The 16,058-nt window shown below is 47.7% G+C and overlaps 1 protein-coding gene across 1 annotated transcript; it reads left to right on the forward strand.

Moving 5' to 3' along the window:
* The first annotated feature begins 564 nt into the window (after positions 1 to 564).
* Positions 565 to 15,286, forward strand: LOC146356549 (uncharacterized). Its single transcript, XM_084841178.1, has 5 exons — positions 565 to 747; positions 1,092 to 1,190; positions 3,615 to 3,741; positions 5,198 to 5,296; positions 8,163 to 15,286. The coding sequence occupies exons 1-5, from the start codon at positions 565 to 567 to the stop codon at positions 9,473 to 9,475; spliced, it is 1,821 nt and encodes a 606-aa protein (XP_084697304.1). The 3' UTR covers positions 9,476 to 15,286.
* The last annotated feature ends 772 nt before the right edge of the window (positions 15,287 to 16,058 follow it).

The raw sequence follows: 16,058 nt of genomic DNA on the forward strand, positions 1-16,058 counted from the left end.
CTCGCACGGGGCGCCACGCCGCCGGGCCCGGCTCGCGGCCCCGCCCGAGGCCAAGGGGGCCCTGCGGGCAGAGCGCAGCCCCCGCGCATCGGCGCCCCCCGCTCCCCCGCGGCGCGTCATTCGGGGGCCGCAGCCTCGCGCCCTGCAGCTCGGGACGGGGCCGCAGAAGCCAGCCCCCGCGTCCTGGCCGCGGATTGCGGGCCTGCACATGCTCAGAGTTTGTCTTGGGTCGGGGCTGGCGCACGCTTTGTTTTGCGCATGCACGGGATCGGAGGGTCCGGAGGGGCCTGCGAGGCCATCGAGCCCAACCCCCCGCTCAAGGCGGGAAGCCTGATCCCCAGGCGGCCCCCCGTCCAAGCACGAACCAGGGCTGACCCTGCTTAGCTTTCATGGCATCATAGAATAGTGGGGCTGGGAGGGGCCCAAAAGACCATCAAGTCCAACCCCCCACTCACTGCAGGAATCCAAGCTCTGCTACGTAAACGCCATTTGTGTCTCTGGTTTAGCCGTGATAGGCTACGTAAATATTTACGTAGCCTATCGCGGGCCGGCGTAGGGACGCAAATGGCGTCCCCTACACAGGACGCCATTTACGTCCGCAGCAGCCCGGCAGCGGCTGGAGGTCCCGCTGTGGGTTGGCCCGGCCGGCGGCTCCGTGGCCTGGCCGCGGAGCGGAGCCAGCCGGGCAGGATTCCAGGGGGAAGGAACGGATCGCCTCCCCCCACCTGCAGAACTCGGCGGAGCCAGGTAAGTGGAGTTTCGTACACCCCTATCAGCAGCACCTCTAGGCCAGCGTCTAAAATGACTTAGAAGCGCCACTGAGATCGCCCCGGCGTGCTTTGTGCCTACTAATACTAATGTCGCAAGACAGGCACCGGAGAGGCTAAATTCGCCTCTGGGCGTTTCATTGCTGCGATGGACTTAGCACCACTCCAAGGCGGCTCAGCGGCTCTGTGATGGAGCGGAGGGAGAGAGGGAGAAGGCCTCCAGATTTACGTTGGGCACGCAGGGGCTGCTTTTCATCTCCAGGGTGCTTCGCTGTCAGAGAATTTTGACGCTAACCTTCTCCCGCCCCACTCTGCAATTTCTAGATCAGAACCAGCACGGTTGCTGTCAGGGGCAGCGGGATGGCTTCAAGATCGGCTGCTCTTTGGTGTGGAGGGGAAACATCTACCACACAGCCTGCTCAGGTACAGGAGGGAAGGGGTGATCTCAGAAATGGGCAAAACACAGCTTCGCTGACAAGGAGGCTGCCAAGCTGGGCTTTGCGCATTTCTTTTTTGTTTCTGGTGGTGCGGGAGGTCAAAACTCCCCACTTGGTGGGCTCTGAGCGCTGTTGATCGTCTCACACGATCAACGCCTTCCTGTTGACGTGACAGATATCGGTAGGTGACTCCCTGTTCCTTGATTGTGGTGCCATTTTGTCTAGTATTCCTATTTTGTAGCACTTTTTCTTCAGGGTCTCTAAAGGGACTCACAGCAAAGGCTTTGCACAGGGACAGTTAACATAGATTTTAATACATTCATTAAAAACAATAATAATGCACATGTAATCATTTCACATGCATCACCCACCAAAACAACAAAAGAGAGCTCAGCCCTCCCAGAGCTCTCTTTTTTTCCCAGCTTGAGTCCACGACAAAAATCTAAATAAAACGTCTCTCTGAAGCTTTATTTTTTCTGCTAGCCGAAGAAAGGAAACAGCCTTTGCTCAGTTCCCTCCAGCTCCACAGCAGTCTTCTCAATATGAGTCAGGATCCAGCAACACAGGAACTTTGCTAAGCAGCCCTGTCTTGCAAGGTCACATCCAACACATCCCTTGGACGCAACTTTAAATGCCCTGCAACTCTCTTCAGACAGCTCCTGCCTGCTCCCAACAAGCCACAATGTTAGCACTGATGGCTTCGTCTTTTGAACTGAAATGCGTCCCCGCAGCCCTGCCCCATAAGAGGAGGAGCGTAGAGGGGACTGGTGCCATTTTGCAAGGGACACAGATGCATTTGTCTCAGTCTCCCTGGCGACCCAGCCGGATAGATGAGAAAATATTCCTTTGGCAAAGAAAGGGCACTCTGCACGTGTTCAGGGCTGCTTTGTTTCCCTCTGGAAAGGAACTCTGCATAAGCTCAGAAATACTCCATGGGTGGGGAGTGAATTCTTGTAAACAAAAAAGCCGGACACCTACACGAGTCTCAAATACCAGGAGTCCAGTCTCACTTTGAGTCAGCTGGATTTGCTGAGGGCAGGAGGAAGACGTTTAGGAAGAACTCCTATGATAGCATTATACTCTCTGATGTTTGTGATTGGTCTAGTAAACTAATGCTTTAAATACCTGATTATGATTTTTCAACATTTGACCAACTAATCGGTCCATTCTTTAAAAACAAAAGAAAGGACAAAAACCAGCCTTACGTAAAATCCTTCTGGAAAAGGCTGCCTTACGACACTGCAAATCCTCCTTGCATAGAATCAAAAGAGTAGTAGGGTTGGAAGGGGCCTATAAGACCATCGAGTCCAACCCCCTGCTCAATGCAGGAATCCAAGTCAGAGCATCCCTGACAGGTGGCTGTCCAGCTTCTTCTTGAATGCCTCCGATGTGGGAGAGCCCACTACCTCCCTAGGTAATTGGTTCCATTGTCGTATTGCTCTAACAGTCCAGACGTTTTTCCTGATGTTCAGCCGGAATCTGGCTTCCTGTAACGTGAGCCCAAATATTCCGTGTCCTGCACTCTGGGATGATCGAGAAGAGATCCTGGCCTTCCTCTCTGTGACAACCTTTCAAGTCCTTGAAGAGCGCTTTCATATCTCCCCTCAGTCTTCTCTTCTCAAGGCTAAACATGCCCAGTTCTTTCCATCTCTCCTCACAGGGCTTTGTTTCCAGTCCCCTGATCATCTTTGTTGCCCTCCTCTGAACCCTCTCCAGCTTCTCTGCATCCTTCTTAAAGTGTGGTGCCCAGAACTGGACAGAGTACTCCAGATGAGGCCTAACCAGTGCTGAGTAGAAGGGAACTAGGATTTGGAAGCTATGCTTCTATTAATGCAGCCCCAAATAGCATTGGCCTTTTTTGCAGCCACATTACATTGTTTGCTCATATTCAGCTTGTGGTCTACAGCAATTCCAAGATCCTTCTTGCTTGTAGTACCCCCATCTTATAACTGTGCATTTGGTTTCTTTTTCCTAGGTGCAGAGCTTGGCATTTATCCCTATTAAATATCATTCTCTTGTTTTCAGCCCAGCGTTCCAGCCTATCAAAGTCACTTTGAATTTTGTTTCTGTCTGTGCAGATAATTTCATTTCATTTATGACATTTCTATACCGCCCAATAGCCAAAGTTCTCTGGGCAGTTTACAAAGATTAAAACCCATTAAAATACATTATACATAGAATAAACTATTTATATCCAAACATATATATAGATAGCACACACACACAGACACACATACAACTAAACATTTTTAAACAACAGTCAGAACAATCCAGGACCTGATTAAAACCCCAACATATTCTGCCAAATGCCTGAGAGAAGAAGAAAGTCTAACCTGATCATAAGCAGAAGTGTGTTTGGGCGGGGGAGTGGCATTATATGTGAGGAGATTATGTTTTCTTCTCCATTCAGTGTCCGGTGACCTTTGAGGAGGTGGCTGTGCATTTCACGGAGGAGGAGTGGGCTCTGCTGGGTCTGGGCCAGAGGTCTCTGTACAAGGAAGTCATGCTGGAGAATTATGAGAATGTGGCATCTCTGGGTAAGGATCCTTCTGACATTTATTTGACATTGCTACTTACCATTGTAACGATTCCACCCTGTGTATTGCTGGCTGACCCATGCTGTTATAGACCTGAGCTTGTGAACGATGCTGTGTTGAAAAGTGCACATTCCCTCCCAGGAAGCTTCCGAAGTTCGTCGCTTTCAGCTATTAATGACTGCAGCACCTCCCTGTTCCTTCTCCTTCTCTCTTATTTGGTTAAAACATGGGGCTGTCCAGAATCAGGCCCTGTTGGGGAGGGATTTTCTTTATTCTGTGGCCCTGTTCACATGTAACACTGAGCCACGGTGGCTGGGGAATTTCCGGTAACTTCAGCGGTTTAGCGTGTCATAGAGGCATAGAACCATAGGGTTGGAAGGGGCCTACAAGACCATCGCGTCCAACCCCCTGCTTAACGCAGGAAGCCTGATTCCCAGGCGGTCTCCCATCCAAGTGCTAAGCAGGGCTGACCCTGCTTAGCTTTTGAGATCGGGCGCATCCAGCCCTTTGCTCGACATGTGGAGGGAGAAAACCACGTTCCACGTGGTTACTAAGCCGCCCCGGGTAACCACCCCTTGCAAAAGGGGGATGGGGCCCCAGCAAGGCTTGCCGTGTCGTCTTTTGGGCTCCCCGGTAGTTAAAACAGGGACCGGAGGACCTCCAGACCATAGAGTCCGCCGGCTAGAGTGTCCACTACTGCAGGAGACGCTCTAGCCCCCGCAGACTTTCTCAATGGTCACGCGGCTATTTGGACCGACAAGATGTGAGCAAACCACTCCGGTAAGTTCGCCAGCCAACTACAGGGGGGTAGCCGAACCATGTGTTCCCGGTCGTGTCACGGGAACACGTCCACTAACCGTCCCCCCCTCCGTAGTTCTCCGAACTACCCTCCCCCCCATGCACGTGTGAATAGGCCCTGTCTGTTATTTATCTCTCCACTGGGAATTTCTTCATTCCCAGTGAACTTCTTCAAACCTCAGACTGCTGAAGGAGGCATGGTTGCCTAGCTCCTCTGCCTGATATCAATAGTGACAAAAAATGGACTCTGATGGGTTTCACTGGGCCGCACGGCAGTCTGATTACTCCTGTGGAAGGTTTTGCATTTGGAAAAAAAATAGGCAGGATCAGAGTTAGATTTATTCTGGGAATCACTTCGATTCCTTGGTTCTGTCCCAGGGCCCGTGGCTAACGCCATCTTGGCCTTGAGGCGACATGGCTTGAACACAGAGCTTTCGAGCCTGTGGGTTTGCTAACCCTATCTGGCTACATCCAATAAGCCAAACGGAGAAAAGGCCAGCTCAAGTAATTCTTCACTGGGCTTTCTGTGAATGCCTAGATTTTCTTTTATTTAGTGCTTTCTCTTGCCTTTTGGGAGGGGTCACAGGAAAGGGTTGCTTTGGAAAGCCTTGGATATTTTAGCAGTCAGAAGTCACCAGTCTGTTTGCTTCCTCCAAAGGATTTCCCAAACCTGAGCTCATCTCCTGGATGGAAGAAGGGGAAGATACATCCACCCAGGGTCTCAAGCAAGGAGAGGAATCGGCCGGTAGCCACCCAGGTGTGTAGTGCAAATTGAAGCGTGGCTTCTGGCTTGGGGCAGGGTGGGATTTCCAGAAGGAACAGGGAGGGAGTTTTCATGATTCTCTCCCCAAAGGAGACAGAATGTGAGAGACAGCAGTGCTGTATCACCTACTCTTTGAGCTCTGGCCAACTTAAAAGGAACCCTGAATTCCTGCAGCAGTGGGTTTTTCTTCGATTTGCTTCTATCTCAACCTTGCAATAGTTCTCACGTCACTCCCATTATTATTACTATGTTGTTAGTAGTACAGCTTTAAACACACACACACACACACATACATATATTTAAATTTATATCCCACCTTTCCACTAAGAATGATTTAATTTCATAGAATAGTAGGGTTGGAAGGGGCCTATAAGACCATCGAGTCCAACCCTCTGCTCAGTGCAGGAATCCAAGTCAGAGCATCCCTGACAGGTGGCTGTCCAGCCTCCTCTTGAATGCCTCCAGTGTGGGAGAGCCCACCACCTCCCTAGGTAACCGGTTCCATTGTCATATTGCTTTAACAGTCAGGAAGTGTTTCCTGATGTTCAGACGGAATCCGGCTTCCTGTAACTTGAGCCTATGATTCCGTGTCTTGCACTCTGGGATGATCGAGAAGAGATCCTGGCCTTCCTCATAGGAAGTCTCACCTCATAGGGCTAAGAAGCTAAGCTGGACTCCTGATGAGATGGAGTGCTCAGTAGGGCCTCCTCGGTCGATCTCAGGTGCTTAGGGGGTGGGCGGGGCGAAATCATGAAGGACAAGCTCTATTAACAATATTTTTGTTAATATTTTTGTTTTAATATTGTTAATATTTTTAACAATATTAAAAATAGTTAATTCTCGAAACAAAATACCAATAACAACAGTGGCTGGTCAGTCAAGGAAGGCTTCCTGGAATAAAGGTGTTTTCAGGAGGCCCCGGAAACAACACAGTGTTGGTACCTGCCTGACCTCCAGAGGCAGGGAGTTCCAAAGAAAGGGGACCACCACGCTGAAAGCTCTTCTCCAGGTGGACTCCAGTCGGGCCGCAGGTCCATGCGGAACCACCAGGAGCATGCCATCCGATGACCTTAGTGACTGGGCAGGTTGATAAGGGCGAAAGCTCTCTCTCAAGTATCCTGGTCCCAGGTTGTTTAGGGCTTTATATGCTAGTGCCAAAAGCTTAAACCTGGCCCAGTAGCAAATAGGCAGCCAGTGCAGTTCCCTCCGCAAAGGAGTTGCGTGTTGGAAAGGGGCAGCTCCCGATAACAGCTGAGGTGCTACGTTCTGCACAAGCTCCAGCTTACAGACCAGCCTTAAGGGCAGCCCCACATTAAGTGGGTAGTGCAGTAGTCCAGTCTTTTGCTTACCAGCTTCTGCACCGCCGTGGCCAAGCTATCCCTGTCCAAGAGAAGCCATGGCTGGTGAACCAGCCGAAGCTGGTAGAAGGCACTCTGACCCACCGTGGCCACTTGGGCCTCCAGTGACAGTGATGGATCTGAGTACCCCCAGACTACAAACCTGATCTTTCAAGGGGAGCGCAACCTCATCCGGAACAGGCAAAGAGCCTATCTCCCAGACTCAGGAACCATTCACCCACAGGGCTTCCATCTTGCCAGAATTCCGTTTCCTTGCCATCCATTAGAATGACCTGTCTGGGCCAGCTGGGTTTTTAATATTGAGTAACTGCTTCCTGGATTGAATAATTAGATGGATAGATAGATTGTCAGGGTTGCCTCTGAGCATACAGAGTGCCAGAGCAGTTCAGATTCTGAGGAAGAGCTGGAATGTGTGGGGGAGGAACTTTCTCAAGTTTCAGAGGCACAGCTGGATGGAGAGGCCCTCTCTTTACACAGCCCTGCGAGTGATAGCGAACAGGGGGAGGCGAGGGAAAGACAACCTGAACGCGTAGACGCAAGGCGCAGACGCAAGCACAAGCGGGAAATCGCAGGGGCTGAGCTTTGGCGCTCTGCCTGATTGGCTCAGCGTCAACAGCTGCGCCTAGAGGTGTCACGGGAGAGGGGGAGATCTTCCCCTCCCACCCCTTAAGTAGTTTGCCGCCTTTTCCCCAAACGGAGACCAACTTTCGTAGCTTCCCGTTGAACTCCTTGAAGCTGTTTCCTTTGTAGTCTGAGCCTCTAGCAATTTGCATCTGTATGTCTCATTGGGGCAAATGGAATTAAAGCCTTGGAAATGCAGCCTCTGGTCTGAGTGTTGATTTGGCCCTTGGAGTTCTCAGCAGGGCAAAAGGGAATCCTGACATAGATATTACACACACGCGCGCGTGCGCGCGCGAATATATTTTGCTGCTCATTTTATTTTGTTTTCTGAAGTGTCTGCTGTATCTCTTTGCTTTGTAATCCCTTTGGGACTGCTTGGGCCAAAAACCAGGATGCAGATGTTAATAACTAGAGCTGAGCGCCATCACCGTATTGGTGGCTTCTACTGCTACACCCTCAGGTCCTCTCCCTCCCAGTGGCGTCATAGAGATATTAAAAATGAAATCCTATACATGTCTACGTAGAAGCAAGCCCCATTGAATTCAGTGGAAGTGGCACCCAGGTAATTTAGTACAGGACTACAGGCTAAATAACACCAGTGATCAAACATGCCCTATGGAGCTCTGAACATGCCCCCCCCCCCTCGCCCCGCAAGTGATTTGTCAAAAAACATGCCAGATGTTCTAGCCATTGTAATAAAATATCATGATCCACAGTATAAATGATCCACAAAGGCTGTCTAAGTAGTTTCCATAAACAGATCAGAAGTGGGTAAATGACCACAATTGTAATGGTTCACCCCAACAACTCATTCGTCATTAATATGAGGCTCTTTCCTCAAATGGACTCAAAATTACATATTCTCCCTTTTTTTCCAACAGCTCATGGACAAGATGGACATCGTTTTTGGGAGCGCTGTCAGGTCTCATCAGGAACAGCCAAACATGAAATGAGGGAAGAGACCTTCGACGATCAAGAAGAAGCAAGGAGGCAGAAGAGAAACCAAGCAGAACATGGGAGGGATAAAACCATTCGTAGCCAAATTGGTGACTGCTGTCAAATCCCAATCCAGCAAGAACATCACAAGGGAAAGAATGAGCGCCTTTCATGTGAGAAAAAGTTCAGTTGTCTATCTAATCTTAATTCACATTACAGAATCCACACACGGGAAAAACCATATAAGTGCCTGGAGTGTGTAAAGAGGTTCAGTCAAAGCTCACACCTTACATCGCATCAAAGAATGCACACAGGAGAGAAGACGTTTAACTGTTCGGAATGCGGAAAGAGCTTCAGTCAGAGCACAACCCTCACTAAGCACCAAAGAATCCACACCGGGGAGAAGCCATATAAATGCTTGGAGTGCGGACAGAGCTTTAGTCAGAGCTCGCACCTTACCTCACATCAAAGAATCCACACAGGGGAAAAACCATATAAATGTGTGGAGTGTGGAAAAAGCTTCAGGCAGAGTTCAAGCCTCACTTCACATCAAAAAGTCCACACAGGAGAGAAATGGTATAAATGCTTGGAGTGTGGTAAGAACTTTGGGCAGAAGACGCACCTTATTTCACATCAGAGATGTCACACAGGGGAAAAACCATACAGATGCTTGGAATGCGGAAAGAGCTTCGGGGAGAGCACAACCCTTGCAAAACATCAAAGAATCCATACAGGGGAGAAACCATATAAATGTGTGGATTGCGGAAAGAGCTTCAGTCAGAGCTCGAGCCTCACTTCTCATCAAAAAATCCACACAGGGGAAAAAATATATACATGTTTGGAATGTGGAAAGAGCTTCAGTCAGAGATCTTATCTTACTTTACATCAGAGAATTCACACAGGGGAGAAGCCATATAAGTGTTTGGAGTGTGAAAAGAGCTTCAGTCAGAGTACACACCTGACTTTGCATCAGCGAACTCACACAGGGGAGAAGCCATATAAATGTTTGGCGTGTGGAAAGAGCTTTAGTCAGAGCTCCACCCTTACTTCACATCAAAGAATCCACACAGGGGAAAAATCATATACATGTCTGGAATGTGGAAAGTGCTTCAGTAATAGTACACACCTTACTTACCATCAGAGAATTCATACAGGGGAGAAGCCATATAACTGTTTGGAATGCGGAAAGAGCTTTCGCTGGAGCACACACTTTACATGCCATCGTAGAATGCATACAGGAGAAAAGACAAACAATTAGCAGGTCGCGTTAGAAGCTTTTCTAATACTTCTATCCTTCTGCGGACTTCTGTGGACTCAGAAAGGAGAAGCAACTGTACAAAGGCACAATCCTGTGCAGGTTTAGACAGAAAAACAATCCTGCAACTCCCAGCATTCCCTAGCCGGCTATGCTAGCTGGGACTGCTGGGAGTTGTAGGACTTTTTTCTGTCTAAATATGCATAAGATTGCGCCTTAAATTAGCAGGAAAGCGTGCCTGTGGGATGAGCCTTACTAGAAATCACAGGACCCACAATTCGAGCCTGTTTAAACTTTAGCTAGGCTATTGCAGTGGCCAGTTGTTGTACAAAGGTTAAAATGGTGCAGGTTGCAACTCTTCTGGCTAGGTTTGTTGTTGTTCAGTCGTTCAGTTGTGTCCGACTCTTCGTGACCCCATGGACCATAGCACGCCAGGCCTTCCTGTCATCCGCTCTCTCCCGGAGCGTGCTCAAGTCCATATTCATTGCATCAGTGATGCTATCTAGCCATCTCATCCCCTGCCGTCTTCTTCTTTTGCCCTCAGTCTTTCCCAGCATCAGGGTCTTTTCCAAAGAGTTTTCTCTTCGCATTAGGTGGCCAAAATATTTGAGCTTCAGCTTCAGTATCTGTCCTTCCAATGAGCACTCAGGGTTGATTTCCTTTAGGATTGACTGATTTGACCTCCTTGCAGTCCAGGGGACTCGTCAGAGTCTTCTCCAGCACCACAGTTCGAAAGCATCAATTCTTTGGCGCTCAGCCTTCCTTATAGTCCAGCTCTCACAGCCATACATTACTACTGGGAAAACCATAGCTTTGATTAGACAGACCTTTGTCGGCAAGGTGATGTCTCTGCTTCTTACTATGCTGTCTAGGTTTGCCATAGCTTTCCTCCCAAGGAGCAAGCGTCTTTTAATTTCATGGCTACAGTCACCGTCTGCGGTGATCTTGGAGCCCAAGAAAGTAAAATCTGTCACTGCTTCCATTTCTTCCCTTTCTATATGCCAGGAAGTGATAGGGCCAGATGCCATGATCTTTGGGATTTTTTGTTGAGTTTCAAACCAGCTTTTGCACTCTCCTCTTTCACCCTCAACAAGAGGCTCTTGAGATCCTCTTCGCTTTCTGCCATTAGGGTGGTTCATCTGCATATCGGAGGTTGTTGATAATTCTCCCGGCAATCTTAATTCCGACCTGTGATACATCCAACCCGGCGTTTCTCTTGATGTACTCTGCATATAAGTTAAATAAGCAGGGTGACAATATGCAGCCTTGTCGTACTCCTGTCCCAATTTTGAACCACTCGGTTGTTCCACGTCTGGTTCTTACTGTTGCTTCTTGACCCTCGTACAGGCTTCTCAGGAGACAGGTAAGGTGGTCTGGTACTCCCATCACTTTAAGAATTTGCCAGAGTTTGTTGTGATCCACACAATCCAAGGCTTTAGCATAGTCAATGAAGCAGAAATAGACGTTTTTCTGGAATTCTCTTGCTTTCTCCATGATCCAGCGAACGTTGGCGATTTGATCTCCAGTTCCTCTGCCTCTTTGAAACCCAGCTTGTACTTCTGGTAGTTCTCGGTTCGCATACTGCTGAAGCCTAGCTTGTAGGATTTTGAGCATCACCTTGCTGGCATGTGAAATGAGCACAATTGTGCGGTAGTTTGATCACTCTTTGGCGTTGCCCTTCTTTGGAATTGGAATGTAGACTGACCTTTTCCAGTCTTGCGGCCACTGTTGAGTGTTCCTAATTTGTTGGCATATTGAGTGCAACACTTTAACATCATCATCTTTTAGGATTTTAAATAGCTCAGCTGGAATACTGTCATCTCCGCTAGCTTTGTTGTTACTAATGCTTCCTAAGGCCCACTTGACTTCACTCTCGAGGATATCCGGCTCAAGTTCAGTGACCGCACTATCATGGCTATCAGGGACATTCAGATCTTTCCTGTATAGTTCTTCTGTGTATTCTTTCCACCTCTTCTTAATCTCATCTGCTTCTGTTAGGTCCCTCCCTTCTTTGCCCTTTATCATGCCCGTCTTTGCACAAAACGTTCCCTTGAGATCTCCAATTTTCTTGAAGAGATCTCTAGTCTTTCCCATTCTGTTGTTTTCCTCGATTTCTTTGCATTGTTCATTTAAGAAGGCCATCTTGTCTCTCCTTGCTATTCTCTGGAACTCTGCATTCAGTTGGATATATCTTCCCCTTTCTCCCTTGCTTTTCGCTTCCCTTCTTTCGTGAGCTACTTGTAAAGCCTCATCAGACAGCCACTTGGCTTTCTTGCATTTCTTTTTCTTTGGGATGGATTGAGTTGCTGCCTCCTGAACAATGTTACGGACCTCCGTCCATAGTTCCTCAGGCACTCTGTCTATCAGGTCTAATCCCTGAAATCTATTCCTCACCTCCACTGTATATTCATAAGGGATATGATTTAGGTCATACCTGAATGGTTTAGTGGTTTTCCCTACGTTCTTCTATTTAAGCCGGAATTTTGCAAGAAGCAGCTCATGATCTGAGCCACAGTCAGCTCCAGGTCTTGTTTTTACTGACTGTATAGAGCTTCTCCATCTTTGACTGCAAAGGACATAATCAATCTGACTTCGATATTGACCATCTGGTGATGTCCATGTGTGGAGTCGCCTGTTGTGCTGTTGGAAAAGAGTGTTTGCTATGATCAGCGTGTTCTCTTGGCAAAACTCTATTAGCTTTTGTCCTGCTTCATTTTGTACACCAAGGCCATGCTTGCCTGTTATCCCGGTGATTTCTTGACTTCCTACTTTAGCATTCCAATCCCCTATGATGAAGAGGACATCTTTTTTTGGTGTTAGTTCTAGAAGGTGTTGTAGGTCTTCATAGAACCGATCAACCTCAGCTTCTTCGGCCTCAGTGGTTGGGGCATAGACTTGAATTACTGTGATGTTGAATGGTTTGCCTTGGATTCGTACTGAGATCATTCTATCATTTTTGAGGTTGTACCCCAGTACTGCTTTTCCCACCCTTTTGTTGACTATGAGTGCATTTCTTATAAGGGATTCTTGCCCACAGTAGTAGTAGGAGTCTCTTGGCCTATTATTATTATTACTATTGTTGTTGTTGTTATTATTTCTATACCGCCTCATAGCCAAAGCTCTCTGGGCAGTTTACAAAAGTGAAAACATTAAAATACAGCATATAAAGTTTAAAATCCATTTACATAAAAATGTATGGACAATATATACAGACAACATGTATCTAAAAACTTTGAACTAAAACCATTTTTTTTAAAAATCCAACAATAAAAGAACACACTTAAAACAACACAGCTTAAAAGCAGTATACAAGAGTCAGGAAAAGGAAGAAGAGTTCTAAAAAGGGGAGGCCTGCTGGAATAACAGAGTCTTAAATGCCTGCTTAAAAACCTTCAACGAGGTCACCAGGTGCGTTTCAACTGGCAGGTCATTCCACAACTGAGGGTCGGCAAAGGAAAAGGTCCTCTTGCGTGTGGCCGCCAGTCTCACATTAGGCAGCTACAGCAGAGAGCCCTGAGAGGACCATAAGTGGTAGACTGGGTCATAGGAGAGAAGGTGCTCCCTAAGGTATAGCTATTCTAGGGCTTATGCTTCCCCAACTTATCTAGTTGTCGGGAATGAAACTGAGCCTGTGGAGATGTTTGGCAGCTCAGACTCCGATTCAGAATGGGAACAGCCAGAACAGGGGGAGGCAACCTCCCCAGTGAGCCAAGATATGGTGAGACTTTCTTCCCAAGACACAAGAGATGGCCCAGCATGAATGGCTCCCCCTTTCCTCCACCATGAGAACCCAGGTTTCGGGGGAGGAAGAGAGCGAGCGGTATGATGTGAGGGATGCTAGGGTCCGTCACGGAGCGGTGGTGCTCAGACGCTCCACCAGGTTGGCCACTCGTGAAAGCCAACATAGGAGGGAGCCACCCTAAGGGAGGGGCACCCCTGTGAAACAATCTGGCTGCGAAGCTCTTCCCCAGACTGCTGGCAACTTCTCTAACTTCCACTTCATCTCTGTTGATATTCGCAGATGTTTGGATTCACTGTTTCATTGAAGTCAGAGTTTCCTAGAATTTGCATTTGTGAAGAAGCTAGTTGTGTAGCTTGAAGCCTTGTTTCCTGGAGTGTGTTGATTGCGAAGGGAGAGGACGGAGGAAATGTGACACTCGTCTGTTCTCCCTGATGTCTGCCTTGATGCAGCCTACAGTCACCCAGCAGTGGTAAAATGTGGATGACTCCATTTTGAAACAGCTCAAAAATCAGCATCCTTTGGAATACATTAGTTCTGCAGGACCCTGCCTGGCATAACAGTTGAGGCCTAAAGAATTGTGTCTTTGTCTGTGCTTTAGGAATAGCATGTGTGTATCCATAATATATATTAATAATATTTAATTTGCCTGTTACCTTTTGCCTGTTTTTCAAAGCAGGCCGGTCTGGTTAGGGAGAACTCAGCATGCCCCCACATGTTACCAAGTGGAAGCACCATCACCCATCCTGTGCAGAGTGAGGAGCCCCAACAGCTCACTCTAGTAAGTTTGTCTGAAGCATATTATATAGACAGGAGGGTCCATATTAAGGGAGTGGACTAGAGCTCAAGGGTAGAACTAGGGATGTCAGAGAAATCCGCAACAGAATCAGATGAATTTGGATTTCTATACATTTGGCCCACGGATTCCCCAACAGGCTGGCTTTTCCCGAGTCGCATGGATTCCGCAGACTTGCAGACCCTTTTTGTTCTTGTTTTATTTTCAGGAATTTTATGCAAATGTAGTTGTAGAAAATTACTTAAAATTAAAAAAAATACTGGCTGAAAATTTACATTCTCCCAAAATGAAAATGCACATTCTGTGTGGAATTTGCGCATTTGTGCAAGTGCGAATTTGCCCAAATTCTGGACATTGGAAAAATCCAATTCCGCCAACGAGCAGGTGATGGAATAAAAGGCACCTGACAATCCGTGAAACACAAGACGGAACAGATTTTACAAAATGCGTACATCCCTAGGTAGAACACACACTTTGCATGCAGAAGGTGTAGTGGAAATGCGGAAGTCCATTGTCATTTCAAGGGGTTGGTGGCGAACAGTTGCTCCTGTTTGTGCCTAGACTTCAAGCTGGGCCTGCTGCCTTATTGTTTCTCAGAGTCCGCTGTCAGTCTGAGATGGTACGGCTTAAGAATCTAGTATTAACTTTTAGATAGCCTTTGGCACGTCTCAAGGTTAGTATGGGAGTGTCTGAGATGGTCATATAGTTATGCTGTCTGCTTGCCACTTGCTAGAGCTAATCCTTTCACTATGCAAGAGTGTGTACACATTCTTGAAGTCATTGGAGTACCCCAGAATATAGGTGGGATTAATATGAACATTAGGGATGCTGGAGACATTCTAGACAGATTAAAATGAGCTCAGGTTTCTAAGAATCCGACCTGCGGAATCTACTGCGGAGCACCCCCCTCTGGCCGTGCAGAGTCCGTGGACTTTCGGATGATTTTTTTACTTTCCCAAAATTTGTGCGTATAAATCCATAGAAAAACACGCAAGTTTCTGCTGAGGAAACGTTGAATGGAATGGGGGACAATACGCTAAATGTTACATACTGAGGTAAATTACGTAAATATTTACGTAAACATTTCCGTATTTTTCTGCACGATGAAAAATAAAATATCTGCATCCGTCTGTGGGCGGAGGATGGAACGAAAGGCACCTGTCAATCCACAAAACACAGATGGAGCGGATTTTACACGGTCCGTATGTCCCTAATGAACATAAATAGCTTGTTCCTGCTTAATTTAGTTTGTTCCTGCTTAATAAAAGCTTTAGCCTTCGCCCACTGGTGTGTCTCCATCCTGATTGTTTCTGAATCCTAAACACACACACACACATTGCCTCTTGGCAACACAGAAGAGCATAGCTCCAGTCCCCGGCACCTCCGGTTACAACGGTCAGGACGTAGATGACGGTGCACTATCTCTACGGGAGTGTTACTGCCAGCCAGAGTGGGCGATACCGAGCTAGATGGACCGATTGTCTCACCTGGCGAAAGGTGGCTTCCTACACACCTGCCATGTTCAGGGAGTATCGCCACAATTTTCGCTGAGCCACTGATACAAAGAGACTTCCTCAGCTGGTGTGTGGGAGCTGCCCCCTCCCAAACACTCTCTGATGGACAGATCTGTGAAATGGCAGACGGGCAGAACCGCCACCTGTCATCCTTCAGGTTGTCCGTTCGGGACCCCTTGTGAGCTTGAATCCATGTAACTAAAGACTGTGAGTAAAGAGGAGCTCCTGCATGTGAAACCATCGTAGGAAAAGAACACAGCTTGAAGCCCTTAGCATCTTTCTTGGACGTTTGTGGGGAAAAGGCAAGGTATGCCGGGAAGAACCGTCACTCCTTCTGTAGACTCCTTTGGCCACCTCCAATGGGGCCATGCTTGACAGGGCCGGCCCTATCATTAGGCGGCAGATTTTGAGGTTCCTTGGCTAGGGAGGTACACAGATTTTGTTAAGATTCATTATGTCTGTGAAGGTTTGAGGCCTACAGAGGCAAGGAAAAATAACAGGCCGGGCCTAGAGGCCTGAAGTTTTTTGTTGGGATGG

The sequence above is a fragment of the Heloderma suspectum genome, chromosome 2 (assembly GCF_057233095.1).
Source record: "Heloderma suspectum isolate Gila_16-S chromosome 2, 16-S_ref, whole genome shotgun sequence".
In the NCBI taxonomy this organism is placed as follows: domain Eukaryota; kingdom Metazoa; phylum Chordata; class Lepidosauria; order Squamata; family Helodermatidae; genus Heloderma; species Heloderma suspectum.

Excerpts from the sequence above, each read along its gene's own strand:
- LOC146356549 (XM_084841178.1), top strand. The coding sequence starts at position 565 with ATGGCGTCCCCTACACAGGACGCCATTTACGTCCGCAGCAGCCCGGCA. Across the intron at positions 1,191-3,614 it reads CTACCACACAGCCTGCTCAG|TGTCCGGTGACCTTTGAGGA; the intron begins GTACAGGAGGGA and ends TTCTCCATTCAG. Across the intron at positions 5,297-8,162 it reads ATCGGCCGGTAGCCACCCAG|CTCATGGACAAGATGGACAT; the intron begins GTGTGTAGTGCA and ends TTTTTCCAACAG.